The following is an 18552-nucleotide window of genomic DNA, read 5'->3' as shown; positions in this document are numbered from 1 at the left end:
TTGACTTCGTGGGGGCCTATTTCCTGGAGGAGCCCTCACGGGGTCTGTTCAGAAGCTGTCCCCTCCCTCTCCACGCGGTGGCAATTTACTGGTTTTGTTCAGTGAAGCAAAGCCAGAGCGGGGAAGCGGAAGCTCTGTGGTGGCGAGTTTCGAATGTTTGTTTTTTCTCTTTAATCAGCCCCAGGACCCCTTTGTCCAAACAAATAACAGGCAACAAAAAAGCCACAAAACCACAGCGGAATCTTAACACACAAGCCAGGTGACGGCAGCCTGTTCTGAGAGGGCCCCCTGGCCTCTGCGGACACCCTTGGCCTTAAAGCTCCTTGCGCCCAGGCATCTGCAAAGCAGCGCCTGAGAGAGACGGGGGGGGGAGGGGGGCAGAGGTGGGGGACAGCTTCGTATGGGCCACAGCTTCATGGCAAGGCAAGGGCAGCCACATGCAAAGGAGCTTCCCCGAGGTGCATGCCGGTGCGCAGGTGAGGCAGGTGGGGGCCGTGGCAGGCAGAGGTGGCTTACCTCCGGGTAAGACCACTCGGGGGAGTAGTCGGTCACCATGAACACCCGTCCGCTCTGCTGCAGCATCCCCAGGGTGCCCTGGGCCGAGGCAGCCGACACCACCTCGGCGACGTGCATGTAGGCCATGGTGCCGGCGCCGCCCTCGGCGCTGCTCAGCTGCAGGCTGCCCTGCTGGGGGCTGCAGCAGGGGATGCACATCTCCGCCTGGGTGAAGGAGGTGCGGGCCCCGTCTTCCGACTGTGGGAGTGCAGCGCCATCCCCAGACACCAGCTGGTGGCCGTAGATGGTGCCGCTGCCCCCCTCCACAGAGATGAAGTCGTTGATCAGGTCGGAGAACTGGTTGCTGAAGGAGATATCGAAGTGGTCCAGGCTGAGCTCCATGTTGGAGGCGTTGCCGAGGCCGGGCTGGGCCACTGGGTATAGTCCCTGCACCACGTTGCCGGGCAGGAGGGGGACGCCGCCGGCGCTGCGGATCACCCCGGTGGTCTCGGGCTGCAGGTAGTGCTCGGAGCTGCATGCCTGCAGCTCCCCGGACTTGAGGAGGCCCTCTCCCCCTCCAGCGGCCTGCGAGGTCTCCATGGTCACCTCCCCTTCTGTCGCCATGGCCTGGAAGTTGGCCTGGAACTGCATGAGGTGCAGGGAGGAGGTGGACTCTATCCGTGTCTCCACATGGCCGCTGCAGGAGCTGGTCTGGGACGAAGCCTCCGTCTTCACTGTCGGCATCACAAAGGTGCCCCCCGAGTCACTCAGGCTGCTGTGGGCACTCTGCTCGATGGGGAGGGGCTTGCTGGCGTCCTGCAGGAAGAAGCTGGGGGACGGGGTCTGGTGGACGTGGGGGCTGTGGCCCGCCTGGCTGAAGCTGGACGCGTAGTCTTTGTTGGAGTCTATGGCGCTGAAATCCATCTGCTCCAGGGTGGTGCTGGGGCTCAGGCCACCGCCCGACGGCAGGAGGCTGGAGCCGGCGGTCAGGGTGAGGGAGCTGGAGGCCGCGGCCGCCGCGGAGGAGGAGTAGGCGTCTTTGGCCATCTGCTGCTCGAAGGACGTGTCTTCCGTCTTGATCTCCTTGGTGAGGACGGTGGTGAAGCTGAAGCTCCTCTCCACGGGGGGCGAGTGCCGGACGTTGGCGCTGACCATCTCGGCTTTCAGGCCTCCGCCCCCGTACGTCTGGCCCTGCTTTGGGTTATTGAGGAAACAGTCGGGGTCAAAGTTCATGGTGGTTTCTGGAATCTTCCGGCCACCGTCGAGGGTGGTGGAGAGGACCAGCTCTTCGGACACGTCGGTGGGCAGCATCGACAGGCTCTCCGAGCTGCCCGTGGTGGGGAAGGCGAACTTGTGGCCATCGGAGCTCACGGCCAGGACGAGGCCCTGAGAGGCGTCGGGCGAGAGGAGGTGGCGGTTGGGGCCGGCGCTGGGGGACATGGTGTACACGGCCTCGTTGGTGACCTCAGACATGAACACCGTGGCGCTCTGGGACAGGCTCCCCATCACGGAGGCCACCGCCATGCTGGACACGCCCGTGACCACGGGGCTGTCCACCATGTCGGGGTCGCTGTTGAGCCCGCTGCTGATGGACACGGGGGAGCTCTGGGTGGTGTCGGGGACCTCCACCTGGTTGGTGGAGGAGACCTCGGTGCTGTTCTGGTGCAGCAGCACGGGCTTGGCCACCTTGCCGTTCCTCTTCTCGCGGCCCGAGCCCTTGCTGTGGCTCGGCTCGTGCTTGCCCTCCGACACGTCGTTGTGCTGCACCTCCGAGTAGCCCCCGGAGCCCCCCGCGCGCGGCTCCACCTTCGGCGAGATGACCCGGTGTTTGGCACTGTTGCACTTGTGGTGCACGCTGCTGCCCGCGCCTGCGGAGACCAGAGCACACGCGCACGCAGAGAGGGCGTCAGAGGGCGCCGCTGACCCGGCCCGGGCGCCTGGGTCTCGGCCGCTCACCCCACCCCGGGGGCTTGACCCTGCACGCGCTTTGCAAATAGTAAAAGCGTCTTCCCGTTCACCGGAGTCAGAAAGAAGAAAGTAGACACAGCGTCCTCCCCAGGGCCTCCTGCTCTGTCCTCAGAGATGGCCGCCATTGGCTGAGAAGGCTCTTGCTGGCGGGAGTGGCTCAGCCCAGGAGGGTGACCAGGCCCCTCCCCCTTCCCCACTCTCATGGTTTAGGGAGCCCCACCCTTCCGTGTGAACCAGTAGGGACCCCCCCCCTCACCCCGGGACTGGAAGCCTGAGAGGGTGGAAGCAATCCGGCCCAGAGAAGGTTCTAGACTTGGCTTCCAGAGGCAGAAAGGTATTTGGGGCCACCTTCCACCCTGTTGGTCTGCCTGGGGCCCATCCTCAGCTCTTTGTGGGACAAGATCCTATGGCTTGAGCCAGGACAGAGCCCTGAAGCCCCGGTCTGTGGCAGAGGAGAAGGAAGCAGGGTGGAGGGTCCCTCTCCAATGGCTGGGCCCGGGGCTCCCCCCAGGCAGGGCAGCTGCATGGTCATTACTTCATCCCATCTGACAAAGGTCCCTTCGCTGTTGATGAAAGGGTGAGTTCTCGCCTGCGCTGGCCTCTCCAGGATCCCCAGGCGCATGGAGACGGCACGGAAAAGTGAGGTGACCCTCGAGTGGAAATGCCTAATGGAGGCCGCAGGGGCTGTGCCTGATTTGCATTTCACAGAGCAAACCCCATCCTCAGAAAGACTCACCCCTGAGTGTGGGGGGCTCTGGTGTTCTTGGAGACCGAGGTTAAAGAAAGAGGTTCAGCTGGGCGACCTTCACTCAGGGCTCAGCTCCCCTACAAGCCCCTGTTGGCCTGGTGCCCCAGGACCTGGGCCTCCGGCTGAGGACACCCAAGATGCCGGGGCCGGGAGGGCACTGGCATGGGTGCACAGAGGCCTGGAGCCCCAACCTGTGCACCCCTAACTCTGTTGCCCACCATTCCTACAGGGAGCAGCCTCTCTGGAAAGTTCTCTCTCCTGCCTGCAGTGGGCTGGCCCCACCGGCCTAGCGGGGGCAGGGTGAGCAAGAGTGTCGCCCGGCTCCTGGCTGACCCTGTCCCCTCCCCGGACATCACGGCTGCCCCTGGAGCCCGCTGTCCGGGCCCCGCTCACCCAGGCTGCCAGTGCAGAGGCAGTTGTGGGGCCGTGGCTGCGGCTTGGTCTGGTGGCTGTCGAGGATCTGCTGCACCAGCTGCTCCACTGAGAAGCCCGAGCTGCTGTTCCCGTTGCTGCAGGTCCACTTGATGCCGTGGACTGTGGGGGAGAGGCAGGGTCAGGCCACAGGCCACAGGAGGTCGTCCCAGGAGGGTCCCTGGGCCGTGCAGGAGGCAGCCCCTCTCTGCGGCGAGGCTGGCTCAGGGCAGACTGGTGAGCAGGGGAGCAGGGGAGAGAGAAGGGAGGGCCAGGCGGCCCCTCCAGACCTGCTCTGTCCAGAGCTCCGCGCCCCTCTCCACGGAGCAGCCTGGGGGCTGGACCCATTCGAGGTTCGCTTTCATTCCCCCCAAGTGCAAGTGCACGAGGGTGGGCCTCGGGGGTCCTGGGTGGAGGAGGAAGGGAGCAGGACTGGGAGGAGATGGAAGTCGTGGGTCTGGTTCCCAGCAGTGGCTGCGGGAGGACTCCCCGCCCTGGAGGGGATCACTGCTGCTTCCTGCTCTCAGCCTCCAGGGCTAGTAGGGTGGGGGGAGGGGAGGCCCTGGGCTGGTCCATGGGGCACAGGGCACAGCCCAGCCTTCTCCACGGTGACCGTGCTCCAGGGTGGCCTAGGAGGGGCCCAGGCCCCTGTGGAGGGGTCAGCGGAGCCCGTGGTCTGGGCGAGGAGCAGAGCACAGGCCAGGCCCAGAGATGCCAAGCTTTGCCACGGCAGGAACAATTTCCGTTCCCCACAAAGTTTCTCTCCTGTGGCCTCCGGAGAGGGACCGTCACGGCACCCTGGCCTGGCGAGAGGGTCCAGAGCGCAGACGATCGGGGGACAGTCTACACAGCAGGTGGGAGCTGGGTCAGTTTCAGACCTGGATTGGAAGTCCAGGTTTCGGTCTTTACTTGCTGGATGAATTTGCACCAAACGCTAAACCTCCCTGAGCCTCTGTCCCCTCATCTGTAAAATGGGAATAAAATAGCATCTGCCTCCCGAGGCACGGGGGCGGAGGGGAGACGGTCCACAGGCCCCGCAGAGGAGCCGTTGGCATAACTGCTGGCGAAGGTGCCACGGGGTGCCGGGCCGGCCTCGCCCTGCGGCCTGGCTGGGGAGGGACGCTTCGGCGGGGACAGCCAGAGGCTCAGCGGGGAAGGCGGGGAGCCCCGCAGTGGCCATTCCCTCCCTTAAGCAGAAATTCAGGGGCTTTTCAAGGGGAAGAAAATGCATGTGCAGGGGCTTTCCTGCTGGGCACCTGCCCCGGGTGTGGCTCAGGTCCTCACCCTCGGCTGCCCGCTCCCAGGCTCGCCTGGAGGCCTGCAGGGCCCGGCTCTGCACTTTCACCAGCACTGGGCCCCTGGGCCCTGTTCCCCCAGGTCCCAGATCCTGGCGGGCCATGGAGAGGGCGTGGGGGTGTAGAATGGCCCCATATCCCAGCTGGCTGGCTGGCTGCCTGCGCTGGGCTTTGGGGGTGCCTGCTGGGAGTGCTGCATTTTGGAGGTACTCCAGCAGGCAGGCAGCACCTCCCGCCTGGGGAATTCTCTGGGGGTTGCAGGAGGCCTGTGGTCCCGCTGGCTCAGGCCCGCTTTGCGCCCAGCAGTTGGAGGGGAAGGCCCAGGCCAGGGTCTGCCAACCTCCTCAGAGCCATGGAGTCCTTTTCTGAAATGGTGTCTCCCTGGGCACCCCACAGGGAAAAGAGACCCCAGAGAAGGGCTGTGGCGGGAGCAAGGGGTGGGGTTTCAATGGCCTGCCCCAAGCCCGGGCCCTCCCAGGCTCCTCAGTTTGCAGATGAGGAGGAACCAGGGCAGGAACCAGAGAAGATTGTCCATCTGCCCTGCCCCAGCCTGGGGATGCCGAGGCCGCTGGCGGGGCTGCCCAGGTGGGGGTCACGCAGCTCTGCCTGAAGCCTAAACTGCAGGTGCGCAGGCCAGGAGCACCTTCAGGGCTGATCGCCCGCACGTCTATCTGTGGGGGACGTTGAGTTGGCGTTCACTGCAAAGCCAGATGGGTGTTCTCTGGTGCACCCCCACCTGGGCTGAACTTGGCTCCCTGGAGAGAAGGGTGGTCCTCGGGATAGGGGGGCCCCTCGCCCCGCCCCAGCGCTGGCTACCGGGCCACACACACCTGGGGTTGGGTGGGCCTCACTCACCCTTCCTAGACGGTGGCCTCTGGCCGAGGCTTTCCACTCTGACCACCGCCCCTCTCGGACCAGGCTTCAAGGCCGCGCCCCTCCCCGCTCCCCAGGCCCCATGGGGGTGCAGCGCCTGCATCCTTGCTGCCTCCTTATGTTGTGAAGGTTATAAAATGAAAACCCAGTGAAGGGTGACAGATTGCAAGCAGAGGATTTCTGGATGCTTAATGCAAATTACCTACTGTCTTGGCACATCCAATATGCAGATTGCCTCCCTCCCCCTGGGGGAGAAGCCCCCCCGCCCCCCATCTGAGGTGGTGCGTTGTTAGTACTGAATATCAAATACTATCAAGACGGCTTTTAACATGTCACGCTCCGCTTCCCCACACGTAATGAATCAGCGGGAAGGGAGGTCTCTGCAGGGAGGGAGCGTGGGGGGTGGGGGTTAACAAACACGCCGAGCCCAGCCCTGGCCCTGCGAGCAGCCGGCAAGCTGCCTCACAGCGCAGGTGACAGCGTGAGGGCACTGTGGGACAGGCGCGAGAGACAAGGGAGATCCCCGGAGGATGAGCTCTGGGGGTGCCGGGTCACCTCTGTCCCCTCTATTCGCGGAGTCTTGGTAGAGGACGCGGGCTTCTCATCCCCAGGCGTGGCTGTCCCTGTGCCCCCCAGCTTGCTTCGAATCCCCCACAGGGGGACCCTCTCCACAGCCCTCAGGCCTCGGGCCCTGGCCTGTGTGCCCAGGGAGGCAGCGGCAGGTCCCAGAGGGGGAGAAGAGAGTTGGAGGGGCCGGGACTGCCACCCCAGGCCGCAGACAGCAGGGGTCTGCTGTGGGGGAAGGGGCCCAGGCCTGGCTGGACTCGGGCCTGCAGCCTGCGCGGGGCTGTGTGAGCCCCTGAGGACCAGCCTGCACTTCCGGGGCCCGGGGGGCTGGCCGAGGAGCCAGGCCCCCTGCGGCGCTGATGTGGCCTGGACAGGAGTTCACACTCCTCATCGGCCCCGGCGGGAGCTTCGTGCCCGCTGATAGGAATAATCACAAGGAAATCAGCGGCACCAGGGGGCCGGGCTTGGGAGAGCGTCTTCTGATGGACAATTTACCTGAGAGGCAGCCAACTGCCAGGAAGGGGGTAGCTGAGGTCTGCGGGGGTGGGGGGGGCGCTGGGGATGTGTGGGGAGACCCCCCACGGGCTGCTCCTGGCCAAGGGGGTTCTTGGGGCATGGCTGCTCCAGCCCATGCCCTTGGGGGGGCTGAGCCCAGGCAGAGAGCTCCTGTCACCCCTTTATGAACAGAATTGTGTCCCCCTCAAATCCTTAGGTTGCAGCCCCACCCCCAGTGTGACTGTATTTGGAGACAGGCCGGAAGGAGGTGATCACTGTCCCTGGGCCACTGGATGGGCCCAGACCCCGCAGGACCACGTGCCCTTATAAGAAGGGAAGGGTGTGGGGGTGAGTGTGCAGGATGGGTGAGGACACAAGGAGGTGACTGTTAGCCAGGAAGTGGGGGGGCAGGGGTAGGGGGGGCGGGGGGGGGGCGGTGCTCACCAGAAACCAATCCAGCCTCCAGGGCCCAGAGAAATGTCTGCACTTTAGGCTGCCTGGGTGGGATCCCCTATTACAGCGGCTGCCAGCAGACCAAGAACCACCCCCCCCCACCCGGTCAGCTCAGCCTGCCCTTCCTCAGGCCCCTGGTTGGAGGCCTACACGCCCCCCTGGAGACTCCCCTCCCTCCTCTTGGGGTACATGCGTGTGTACCTTCAAGGGGCCCTGAAATCAGGGACTTTCTCTGGGCCTCTCTCCTCTGTCACTTTAAATCTTACCCTTCTTTCCAGTACAGCCCAGCTCAGGCCGCCTCCCCCTGGGAGCCTTCCTGGCTATGTAGCTGGAAGGCTGGCGTCCCCTGTGTGGGGTTCGCTGCTCTGTAGCCCAAGCTCACTGTGATGCTCAGTGAGGGCTGCCTGGGTGACTTAATGAAGGGACAATTCCTTGGTCAATGACACCTGCTCCGGCATTGCCCTTCTGTTCCAAGGGTCCATTATTTCCTCCCAAGCCTGTAAGTAGAGCTCACACCTTAATAATAGCAACAAACTGCTTGCCAGGCGCTGGGCTAGGGCTTTAAATGTTTCTCTGTTACAAAAAAAAATCCACTACAACATCCCGGCCTGAAGAGCATCTCTGGGGAGAGTGCCCTGGGCCACGGCTCTCGAAGTGTGGCCCCAGCAGGCCCACAGTCGCCTGGGATCCTGTTAGAAATGCCCATTTTCAGGCCCCCAGAAATGCTGAGGCGGGACTCAGATCTGTGTCCAAACGCGCCCTCCAGGAGACTCAGCACCAGCTCACCTCCTGGCACGGAGGTGCCATGCTCAGCCCCACCCAACCTCCCAGGCAGAATTTCTGTCCCATCTGATTAACCTGAGAACAAGAGCAGGAGGGCACACAGCTCGCCCACAGCCACACCACCAGGGCCAGGCTGGGCGCTGCCCCCTGCCCGCTCTGACTGAGGGTGCAGGCACGCCAGGCCCTGACTCCTCCTAGATTTCCTCACAGGGCTGGTGGGCAGCCAGGTCCCAGGGAGCAGCCCTCAGCTGGCCAGGCCCCTGGACCAGGGCAGAGGGGCTCGCCCTTGCCCCCCAGGGCTCTGGGCAGGAGGGAGAGGCAGGAGCCCCCTCCGGAGACCCGCAAGAGAGGGAGGAGGGGGAGGGCAGGTGGGCCTGGAGATGGGGCGCCTCGGCTCTGTGCCCAGGGCTGCCGAGCACCTGGCTCCTTCGGGGTGGCAGGCTTAGAGGTGTGTCCTTAGAGGGCTCCCGTAAACACAAGGGAACCCAAAGAAAGAACCCCCTGAGCCCGTGGGCTTTGTGGAGGCAGCACTTGGCCCTGAAGCAGGGTGCCTCACAGGGATTCTGGCCACGGGGGCGGGGTGGGGTGGGGTGGGGGCCCTGGTTGTCTGTGGACACCCATTGCCGCTGCGGCCCCCCTACCCCCCAGGCAGTGAAGACTTCACTGGGTGGCAGGGGCACTCGACGGTGCCCCGCTGGACGGGAGGGAGGGGCGGGAATCCCGAGACGTGGCCTCGAGCTTGGGTTGCGCTCAGCCTCAGCTTCCTCCCGTGTAAAGCAGCTGCCTCTCCCTTTACCTGAGACGTGTCATATTCCTGGGGGACTCTGAAGACACACCCGGGGCCCTGATCGGTGGTGTCCATGGGAGACGGACAGGCCAGCGTGGAGGGCTCCAGAGAGAAGCCCTTCCTGCTCCCGCGGCCCGCCCAGAACACTGGGGAATGGAACTGGACCAGGTGCCCCCCACCCCGGCCTCAGGCCCAAGGAGCCCATGAGAGCTGGAACCTACACCCCCCCACCCCGCTCTGAGGGGCAGTGACTTCCGGAAGGATGACAGGGCACTTGGCACTGGAGCTTGGGTGCATGTTTGACCTTCCTCGCACGGGGAGAGCTTTCCAGTGCTGAGGCGCAGCCCCTCCCCGGTGGAGGCCCGTGGGGGTCCCTCCTCCCCCATCAGCCTGGCTCACCCTGTTCTCCCATCGGTCCTCAGCGTGCAAGACCAGCCCAGGCCGAGGGAGACCGGCGGCCACGCTGTCTGCACAAGTGCTCCTGGAGACGCCACCGGACCGTGGTCCACGCTGGCCCGTGGTCACCCCGCGGGAGCACGTGACAGGCGGGAGGGAGAGGGGCTGCCACGTGCCTCTCACGCCTGAATGGGCCCCTTTGGAGTCCTCTGAGTTGTTGACACTGGAAGGCTGTCTCCATGGCAACAAGGTCACTGGGAAATGGCAGCCGCCTTGCTGTAATTTTCACTGTGTTCTTGTTGACAGGAACAAAGGCCTGGCTTCTGCTTCCCTGGTTCAACCGGATACAATTTTCATCAGATTTGACTTCTCCTAGCCAGATGCCCACGTCCTAGTCACTCTCCCCAGCGCGCCCTCAGGTCTCCTCCTGTTGGCCTTGACGACATGTCCAGAAATCTTATTTCCAGGGCCTGGGAGACGGGGGTGGGCCGGGCTGGCGGGTGCACCTGGGGAGGGGGTGTCCTCTCACTCCTGCACCTGAATGTTTCCGGCATGGGGCATCAAGGCTCCTCCACTCAGTATTTATGGGGGGCACAGGCCTCAGTCCAGAGGTCACGGGCCCTGACCTGACAACAGCATGGCGCCTTCTCCCAGGTGGGGCTGTGCAGGTGAGGGGGGCAGGTGCCCCCACAGGAAGGGCGCCAGCTTCTGAGTCCTCACAGCTCTGCTCCCCGCCTCTGCACACGGCCTCACGGGCAGTCCCAGGCTGCAGCATACAGAGTGGCTTCGGCTGAGTGTGTCTACGGGGGGCCTGCTCTCTGGGGTCAAGGACGCAGTTTCAGCATCTCCTCTGGATTTGCGAAGTGGCGTTGCTACCCAGGTGGAGTCCGGTCCTTGAAGCTCTGTCTAGCACTGTGAGGGCCCAGTCGGTCTACACTGGGGGGCCGTGTGGGCCTGGCACCCCTCCTCCGCCCATTCTCCCAGGCCCGGCTCAGAGGTGGAGAGGGCAGGAGTGACCACCTGTCTTGGGGTCTGGGGCCGAGGGGATTCCCCAGGTTTGCCAGAATGGTCTGGGGACCCTGGACTCATGTGCTCCTGTTTGCACCCAGGGGTGAGACCGACGGGGAGGCGGGGCCATCAGCAGGGGCAGTTCCCTCTGGTCTCCTGTGTGGCAAGGAACCTTCAATTTTTAAAGAGAAGCTCAAAATCTGGAGATTAAACTGCTGGCAGCACATTCTAAGCCTAACAAATCCCCTCCCCCCCCCCCCCCCCCCCCGAATTGAACCAGGCTCAGGAGTGACCCTGGAGGCTGCTGTATCCAGGCACTCTCTGCCCAAGCTCACGAATCAGGGCTGAGACTGGGGGCCTGGGGGGTGGGGAGGGGCCTGCATGGCACCCAAGCTAGCTGCCTGAGTGGGAGTAGCCAGGGAGGACAGGCAGGCGATCACAAGGAATGTGTCCCTTTTAGTTCTTCTGGAGGGAGGGGGAGAGGCGGGGCCAATCCCCAAAACACAATTTAGCCTCAGGGAGAAGGGCACACTGGGGATACAAGCCTGGATCCTCCCAGCAGAGCAGGGCGGGAGGCAAACCCCAACAGAAATTAGCCTGTGAGGTCCGGGACGGGAGCCGATGCTCAGGGCTCTCCTGGCTGCAGAGGTGCAGGGGAGGTGTCCTGGTGAGCTCAGGGGCTCAAGGGGACCCACCCTGCCTGCTCCCTGTGCCAGCGGTCCCTAGAACTAGCAAAAGAGAGAGAGAGAAATCCTCTCCAGGCCCCTCTGCACTGTCCTCACTGCCCCCATGACTCCATGTCCTGGACGCATTCCTGGACACAGGCCGGGGCAGGGCAGAACCTCCCTGGCCCCTGAGCTGCATCCTGGGTGACCTCTGCACTTGGGGACAGCCGTCCTGGCCCCTGCTGGGCCCCGGGCCCCCACGGAACACAGACGTGCTTCCTTTCTTGGCCCTCCAGGCTGGCTCACGAGGTCGAGGACATGCGTCTGCCAGGACCCGCATGAGGGCATCTATCGCATCTTCACCCAGAGTTTGCAGAAAGCACCAGCGTTACCCACCCAGCTCCAAGCCAGCATGGCCTCCAGTGTCTGCCTCCCTCACACCTGGACCTGAGGGCCAGCTGGCACCCCCGTGAGCCCGCTGCTCCCCAGGCGGCGCCCTGGCTTGTGCGGAGTCTGCTTTAGGCTGGGATCTCTCAAAAAGTAAGTTCTGGGGACCCAGCCCGAGACTCTTGCTTGTAGAAATATTCAGGTTCCCAGACCTGCCCTGGGGAAGGAGCCCCGAGAGGCTCCCCAGGGCCCTGGCCCGTGGGTTAGGAGGTTGGGCAGTGAGTCTCAGCTACCCTGGCTTCCCCGGGCCGGGGGTGGGCCGCCTGGGGTGGCCCAGCTCCCTCCTGACTGGGGACCTGCCCTGTGCTGACGGCCTCACCCCAGCAGGGGCACAGGAAAATGGCTAGAAAGAAACCTCCAGGTCTTTCTAGCCACGCGTCGCTGCCCCCGCCCCCACTTCATCTCCCACCGCTCTGTGCCCCCACCTGCGGCACCTTCGTGGCTTGTTTTGCTAACTGCCCATGCACCTGCCCGGGGCCGTCCACCTGCCCGGGGCCGTCCACCGCCCTCCGCCTCTGGCTGACCCGGGAGCGGCTGCTGGGCTCCTGTCCGGTGGGCAGGGAGGGGGGCGGAGAGGCGGTCCCCGGCTTTCCCCTCTGCCTGCTCCCGCCCGACCGCGCCCCGACGCTCCAGGGTCACCGGCCCACCGCTTCGGGACCCGGGCCTCGGGCGGGGGGACGAGGGCGCTGCCCGCAGGGTCCCGGGGCGCCCGTCCCGGCCGCGCTGCGCCGCCGGCCACCAGGTGGCGCTGGGCGACCGGGAACGGCCGGCGCGGGCTCCAGAGGAAAAGCCTTTGTTGATTTTACTTCTTGATATTCTATAATCACCAGGATCACAATCTAAGCAAAAAAGCAAAACAAATAAACACCAGCCCCTCGTACTCTTTGGTCTTTGTCTGGAAAATTAGGAGAAAACAGCAGACGCGGAGACAACAGCGCCGGAGGCCTGTGCGCGCCCCGGGGGCGCCCGCGGGCGGGGTGGGGCGGGAGCGAGGGCCGTTGGGTGGGCGGGAGGAGCCCTGGAGGAGGCGGCCTCGCGGGGCTGCTGCCTCCCTTCCCTCTCTCTGCCAGTCTTTTCTCAGCAGTGTGGGGTTCCGTAGGCCAGGAACCCCACACGGCCGCCCACGCCACCCCGCGCTTTGCTGGCTCCCCGCGCTGGAGGCTTGGGCCTGCTCTTCCTCAGAGCACGAGGGGGCGGCTGACGCTCTGGTTCCTCAAGGTGCCCACTGGCTGCAGGCGCCCTGGGACCAAAGGTGACCGGGAGTTCCCAGCTCTACCTGGAGTTCCCAGCTCTACCCCACTGTCGACATGGCCTCCACCCCTCACACTCACCGTGGACTCCACCCTCACACTGAGCATGGGTGGCCTGCCCACACAATCAGTATGGCCTCCACACCCGCCACCCCCTCACACTTAACAGGGCCTCCAGCCCTTCTATCAACATGGTCTTTTTTATTTTATCTAAACATAGATTTATCCCTCACACTCAACCCGGCCTCCACCCCCTCACACTCAACATGGTCACCACCCCCTCACACTCAACATGGCCTCCACCCCCTCCCACTCAACATGGCCACCACCCCCTCACACTCAACCCGGCCTCCACCCCCTCACACACAACATGGCCTCCACCCCCTCACACACAACATGGCCTCCATCCCCTCACACTCAACATGGCCTCCACCCCCTCACACTCAACATGGCCACCACCCCCTCACACTCAACCCAGCTTCCACCCCCTCACACACAACCTGGCCTCCACCCCCTCACACTCAACATGGCCTCCACCCCCTCACACTCAACCTGGCTTCCACCCTCTCACACTCAACATGGCCACAACCCCCTCACACTCAACATGGCCTCCACCCCCTCACACTCAACATGGCCACCACCCCCTCACACTCAACCCAGCTTCCACCCCCTCACACACAACCTGGCCTCCACCCCCTCACACTCAACATGGCCTCCACCCCTCACACTCAACCTGGCTTCCACCCTCTCACACTCAACATGGCCACAACCCCCTCACACTCAACATGGCCTCCACCCCCTCACACTCAACCCGGCCTCCACCCCCTCACACTCAACATGGCCTCCATCCCCTCACACTCAATATGGCCTCCACCCCCTCACACTCAACCTGGCCTCCACCCCCTCACACTCAACATGGCCTCCATCCCCTCAAACTCAACCTGGCCTCCACCCCTCACACTCAACATGGCCACCACCCCCTCACACTCAACATGGCCTCCATTCTCTCATTTTCAACATAATGATCCCTCATCATCATCATCATCATCATCATCATCATCATCATGTGCTTCATACCTCATACTCCACATGATGTCCACCTCCACACTGACTATGGATGGCCCGCCCTCACTCTCATCATGGCCTCTACTCCTCTCCTGTCAACATGACCTCCATTTCTACTCTCAACATGGCCTCAGACCCTGCTGTCAACATGGCCTTTTTCACTTCATACTTAACACAGTTTTCTCCCTTACACCCAGCATGGCCTCCAACCCTCATATTCCACTCGGCACTGCCCTCCCACATTCATCCCACCTTCCATTACTTCATACTCAATAGCCCTTTGAAACTCCCAGGTGACATGGCTCTGTCACCTCAGCGCCACACCATGCTTTTCCTCATTCATGTTGCCCCCACACCCGGCCTGGGGGCGTCCCTGCCTCCTGTTTGTCTCCAAGACCCAGGCATCCATCAAGGACAGGGACAAGTCTCCCCCTCAGGAAGTCTCCCGACGGTTCCATTCTTAATGTTCGGAGCTTTAGTACTTGAAGGCAGAACCATCTTTGCCCTCAGTGTGCGCTGGTTTGGACCTATCAGCCTCCGATTTGCCTTCCTGATTTGTCTGGGCTCTCCAGGGTGGGTCCTGGGCCTTCTACCGGGCAGCCTCCCCAGGGCAGCGTGGGGCTGGGCTCGAAGGTGGGGCATCAAAAGCTGTTCCGCCCAGCGTTGCTGGGTGGAGAGACCCAAAGGCCTTTTGTTGCCTGTTCTTGGCACAGAGCTTGGCACAGGTGAATGCCCAGCCTCAAGGAAGAGGACTGGCATTCTGGCTCTGGATGATTTGTTTCCCTATGGCTGCAGCCCCAATACTGATGGACTTTATGTCCACGAAGTCATTCGAAACCCACGGGGCCACCAGCTAGGTCCCTCATCACCCCTCCCCTGCAGTAGGACAGTGAGGCTCCGAGGCCAGGCAACTTGTGCAAGGACCACACTAGGCCAGGCAGAGGCGGCAGGGCCCTCCCCAGGTCTGCACCTCCGCGTTTACATTCCCAGCAACACTGGCCCAGGAACTCCCCTGCCCACGCTGCCGCCAAGCCCAGTTATCTGCTTCCAGGCACGCTCAGGGGTGTGCCTCTGCTGGGGGCGCCAGTCTCCCCTGGATGCCTCTGGTCTTTGTTCCCAGGCTTGGAGACAGCACATCCGGCGGAAACCCAGTGCTCACGTGGGTGGAGGGGCAGCCGCGTGTGCACGTGTGAACCCGTGTGAGCATTCCCGCGCAGACCCGGGGCTCCTCTGCCGGCCTCTGGCTTGGCCTGTTTGGTGCTGCTGAGGGTGTCAGCCCGAAGTCTCCAGGTGCACTGGAGCAGCGACAGCGGGTCTCAGGGGGAGGGATGGGGCTAGAGCACAGCCCAGAGGGGCCAGCAGAGCTGCCCACCATCTCTCAGGGAGGCCTGAGTGCAGGCCCGGCTCAGCCTTGCAGGCCACCTGGCCGCTAGGGGCGCTCCAAGTCCTTGTTGGGGGGGGTCGGTGGGGGAGGGACTTTCCCTCTGGGGGAAGGGCTGTGAACCCAGCTTAGTACTCCTGCCCTTATGGCTCCCTCAGACGGCGCATCCTCACTGACCGCTAGCTGGGGAGTGGCCAAGGCCTGGGGCGGAGCAGGACGCTCCAAGCTGAGAATGGCACCAAGGGAACTGGCTCCACCTGGCACCCTGAGGGCTCCAACAGAACAGAAGGTGGAAGGGCCCCGCCCGGTGGCCAAAGATCACGGAGCACAGCTCCCATCAGGCTGGCAGCTCTGAGGCACAGGCTGTGGCTGGCAGGCCGTTCTGCCCCATCAGGGCTGGCCCGGGAGGAGGAGACTCCACTCCCAGCCCCCTGCTCACACAGTGGTAGTTTTCCGGGCCCAAAGCTGTGCTCTCAGACCAGCTGCACTGGAACAGACTCCAGAATTTCCAGGATGAGACATGCTGTGCTTTAGATCATGTTCACTTGCGGCCCATAAATCCCAACCCCCAGATGGGCCCTGAGACAATCACCTGCAGGCCTTGAGCTGCGTCCCAGTCGGGGTATCCCAGGCTCAGCTCAGCTCCACTCAGCCCTGAATCACTCACATCCAGCCTGTGCATGTAAGTTAGGATGGTAGTGCTCAGGAGAAGACTATTCCTCCCAGAGTCCTTGGCAGTAAGAGCAACCGTGTGACCACTTTTGGCCAATGACACGAGTGGAACTTTTGGGCCCTGACCTGAAAGGGAAGAAGTTGGCCCTCCATTTTCACCTGTCTCCACCCCACTGGTTGGAATGCAGTTGTGATGGCGGGAACTATAGCAGCCATCTTGGACCATGTGAAAGAGGGCAACACCCTAGGAATGGCAGAGCAGCCAACTGGAGGGAGCCTGGGGGGCTGACCCCTGACAGGGAAATAAACTGCGATGGGAAAGGGAAATAAGCCTCTATTTTATTTAAGCCACTATCCTTGTGGTCTTTGTCGGAACACCAGGACACAGGGAATCCCACAGAAGGGACTGCCAAGGGCATCTTTGGAAACACTGGGAATTTCTATCTGGAGTCTGAATTTTCACACTGACCTGGAGGTGGCTGCAGGGTGAAGGAAAGCCTGGGGCGGGGGGCAAAGGGCATAGCTGTGACCCTCAGGGTGGGGTGCCTGGGATCGGCCTGGCTAAGGAGTGGGGATCTGTGAGACTCCCAAGGGCTGAGAACAAGGAGCCCCCCATTTCAACAGGTGAGGCAGAGGCTGCGTCAGAGCCTCCCTCCAGCACCAATAAGCACAACATTGTGATGAAGCCACTGACAACTCCGCTTCAGGGCAGAGGAATTTGGAAACATCAGGAAATCAAACTGTGAAGTCTTTGAAGGAATGTGATTTATGTGAAAATGTGATGAAGCTAATGTGTTTGGCTCCAGAGTTGGGTGGCACGCGTGATTCTGGAACCACATCTGATGTCTTCTTGGCTCCTAGTACACCCCTGCCTCCCCCGAACGCTCTTGGCTGACGCCCTGCGTGTGTTCTGAGCCTCGGTGGCACGGACGGCTCTGTGGGCAGCAGAGTTCCAGAGCTGTGTCTCACACACACACACGTGTACGTATACATGCTCACACATGCATGCACACACAAGGCATGCTCACACACCACACACACCACATGCATGCACTCACACACCTCACACATGCAGGCAAACATATAGGCATGCAACGCACACACCACACACGTCATGCATGCACACACCACACAATACCACACACATGCAAACACATACACACACCTTATAATGCACACACACATGTATGCACACACACCACACAATACTTCATACACACACACCACACATGCATACTCCACACATATTTGCACATGCACACACACTACATGCCAAGTCCCGGGAGCCACGCTGCTCCCGCCGTCAGATGCAAGAGAGCCAAGTGTGACTGGATTGACGGGGAATTGGTTGCAGTTTTACAGCATGTTCTGGCCACACCACAGACTGCCTGGGGCAGTCCCTGTTCTTCCACTGTGCCCCCATCATGCGCCCATCGTGCCCCCAGGTCAGCACGGCGGGGCAAGATACCTCTCGGGAAGGGCTGTGGACACGGCCTACAACTCTCGCCTCGTCCCTCACTCACACCCTTGCTGCCGGCTCAGTGGGGAGTCAGGCAGCAGAGCCCTCTTGGGTCTGGTTCCCACCCTCGGAGTTGGCGGGCTGAACCCCTGCCAGGCGGGAGGCGGCCCTCCTTCTGGGGGGGAGGGAGAGATGTCCAGGACAGCGCCCTTTTGGGGGTCAGGGGTGTGATGGGAGGCAGAGGCATGAGGAGAGAAAAGGGAAGCCAGTCAAACGAAAGAACGGGGGAGCCCCAGGGAGAAGGCAAAGGGCTGTGTGGGGGCGCCAGGGCGGGCCCAGCTGAGGCCCTGGGGCGGCCATCTTGAAAGGCACCTCTTCCCTCAGGAGCTTCTGTTGCCTGATCTCCGGATCCTCCCAGGAAGTGGGACAAAATGGTGGGGCGGCCCTCGGGGAGCAGGTCCCCCGACACCACTGCCCTGCTCCCGGCCCCTGCCTGGCCTCAGAGCGGGGGCCACCAGCAGTCCCGCCCGGATGTCGCGGCTCGGTCACTGCTCAGCCTGTGGGCCGGGGGGGGGGGGGGGGGGAGGGTGAAAAAGCTGGTCCAGATACTTTCCGCTCGGCCATCCTGCAAACACACAGAGGCTGGTGAGCCCCGATGTGCCGAGCCCAGATGGCAGGGGGGGCTGACCCGTGGGGATCAGCTGCAGCCCCTCCCAGTTTCCGGGTACGGCAGGGGTTGAAGAGGCTCTCGTGGCCCCTCGGGTCAAGCAGGGGGCTGACTGTCCCCTGGGGGTGTCTAGGAGGTGGGGTGTTGGGGTGAGAAGCCCTGCTGGGGACCAGTCAGGGCCTTGGAAGAGGTGACTGGGTTGAGAGTGAAGGATGCAGGGGGTGAGCAGAAGAAGAGGGGGAGCAGGCCAGGCAGAGGGAGGGAGACTGCGGAGACACAGTCTAGGAGGGCAGGGGTCAGAGGGCAGAGGCCAAGGGGACGCTCAACAGGCATGCTCAGGAGCTTGTAGTCATTCGGCGGTGCCAGGAGGTCTGGCAAGGGGGAGACTGGTCAGAACTGCAGTTAAGGAGGATCCCACTGGCGCAGGCAGCCTGGGCAGGCTGGGGTGCTGGACAGTTGGGGCTGCTAGAATTGCTTCCATGCAGACCCCTCTCCTTTCTGGGGTGAGGGGAGGAAAATCCCCCAATCTAAACACAGAGGGGGTCTCGGGAGTCGCTGATCACTGCGGGTGCTACCTGGCCTCAGCTTGGACATCTCTGGGACAGGACACTCGCTGCCCACCCTGCCCCCCCAGGAACACCCAGTAGCTTCTTCTCCCCAGTCCAGC

General features: G+C 62.9%; 1 protein-coding gene across 6 annotated transcripts in view; it reads right to left on the bottom strand.

Moving 5' to 3' along the window:
• The window catches only part of CAMTA1 (calmodulin binding transcription activator 1), a 637675-nt gene that overhangs the window by 75076 nt on the left and 544047 nt on the right, over positions 1 to 18552 (bottom strand). For 5 of the 6 annotated variants that reach the window (XM_054691786.1, XM_054691789.1, XM_054691790.1 and 2 more), the window contains 2 exons: positions 3605 to 3745; positions 517 to 2363 (listed from right to left, as the gene is read on the bottom strand). In XM_054691786.1, coding sequence (XP_054547761.1) covers positions 517 to 2363; positions 3605 to 3745 — 1988 coding nt within the window. The remainder of the gene's footprint in view (positions 1 to 516; positions 2364 to 3604; positions 3746 to 18552) is intronic. The other variant, XM_054691788.1, reaches the window with a different exon arrangement.

This window comes from Talpa occidentalis, unplaced genomic scaffold (assembly GCF_014898055.3).
Source record: "Talpa occidentalis isolate TD23 unplaced genomic scaffold, MPIMG_talOcc4v2.1 talOcc4.9, whole genome shotgun sequence".
Classification (NCBI taxonomy): Eukaryota; Metazoa; Chordata; class Mammalia; order Eulipotyphla; family Talpidae; genus Talpa; species Talpa occidentalis.
This window is presented reverse-complemented; position numbering and strand designations above follow the sequence as displayed.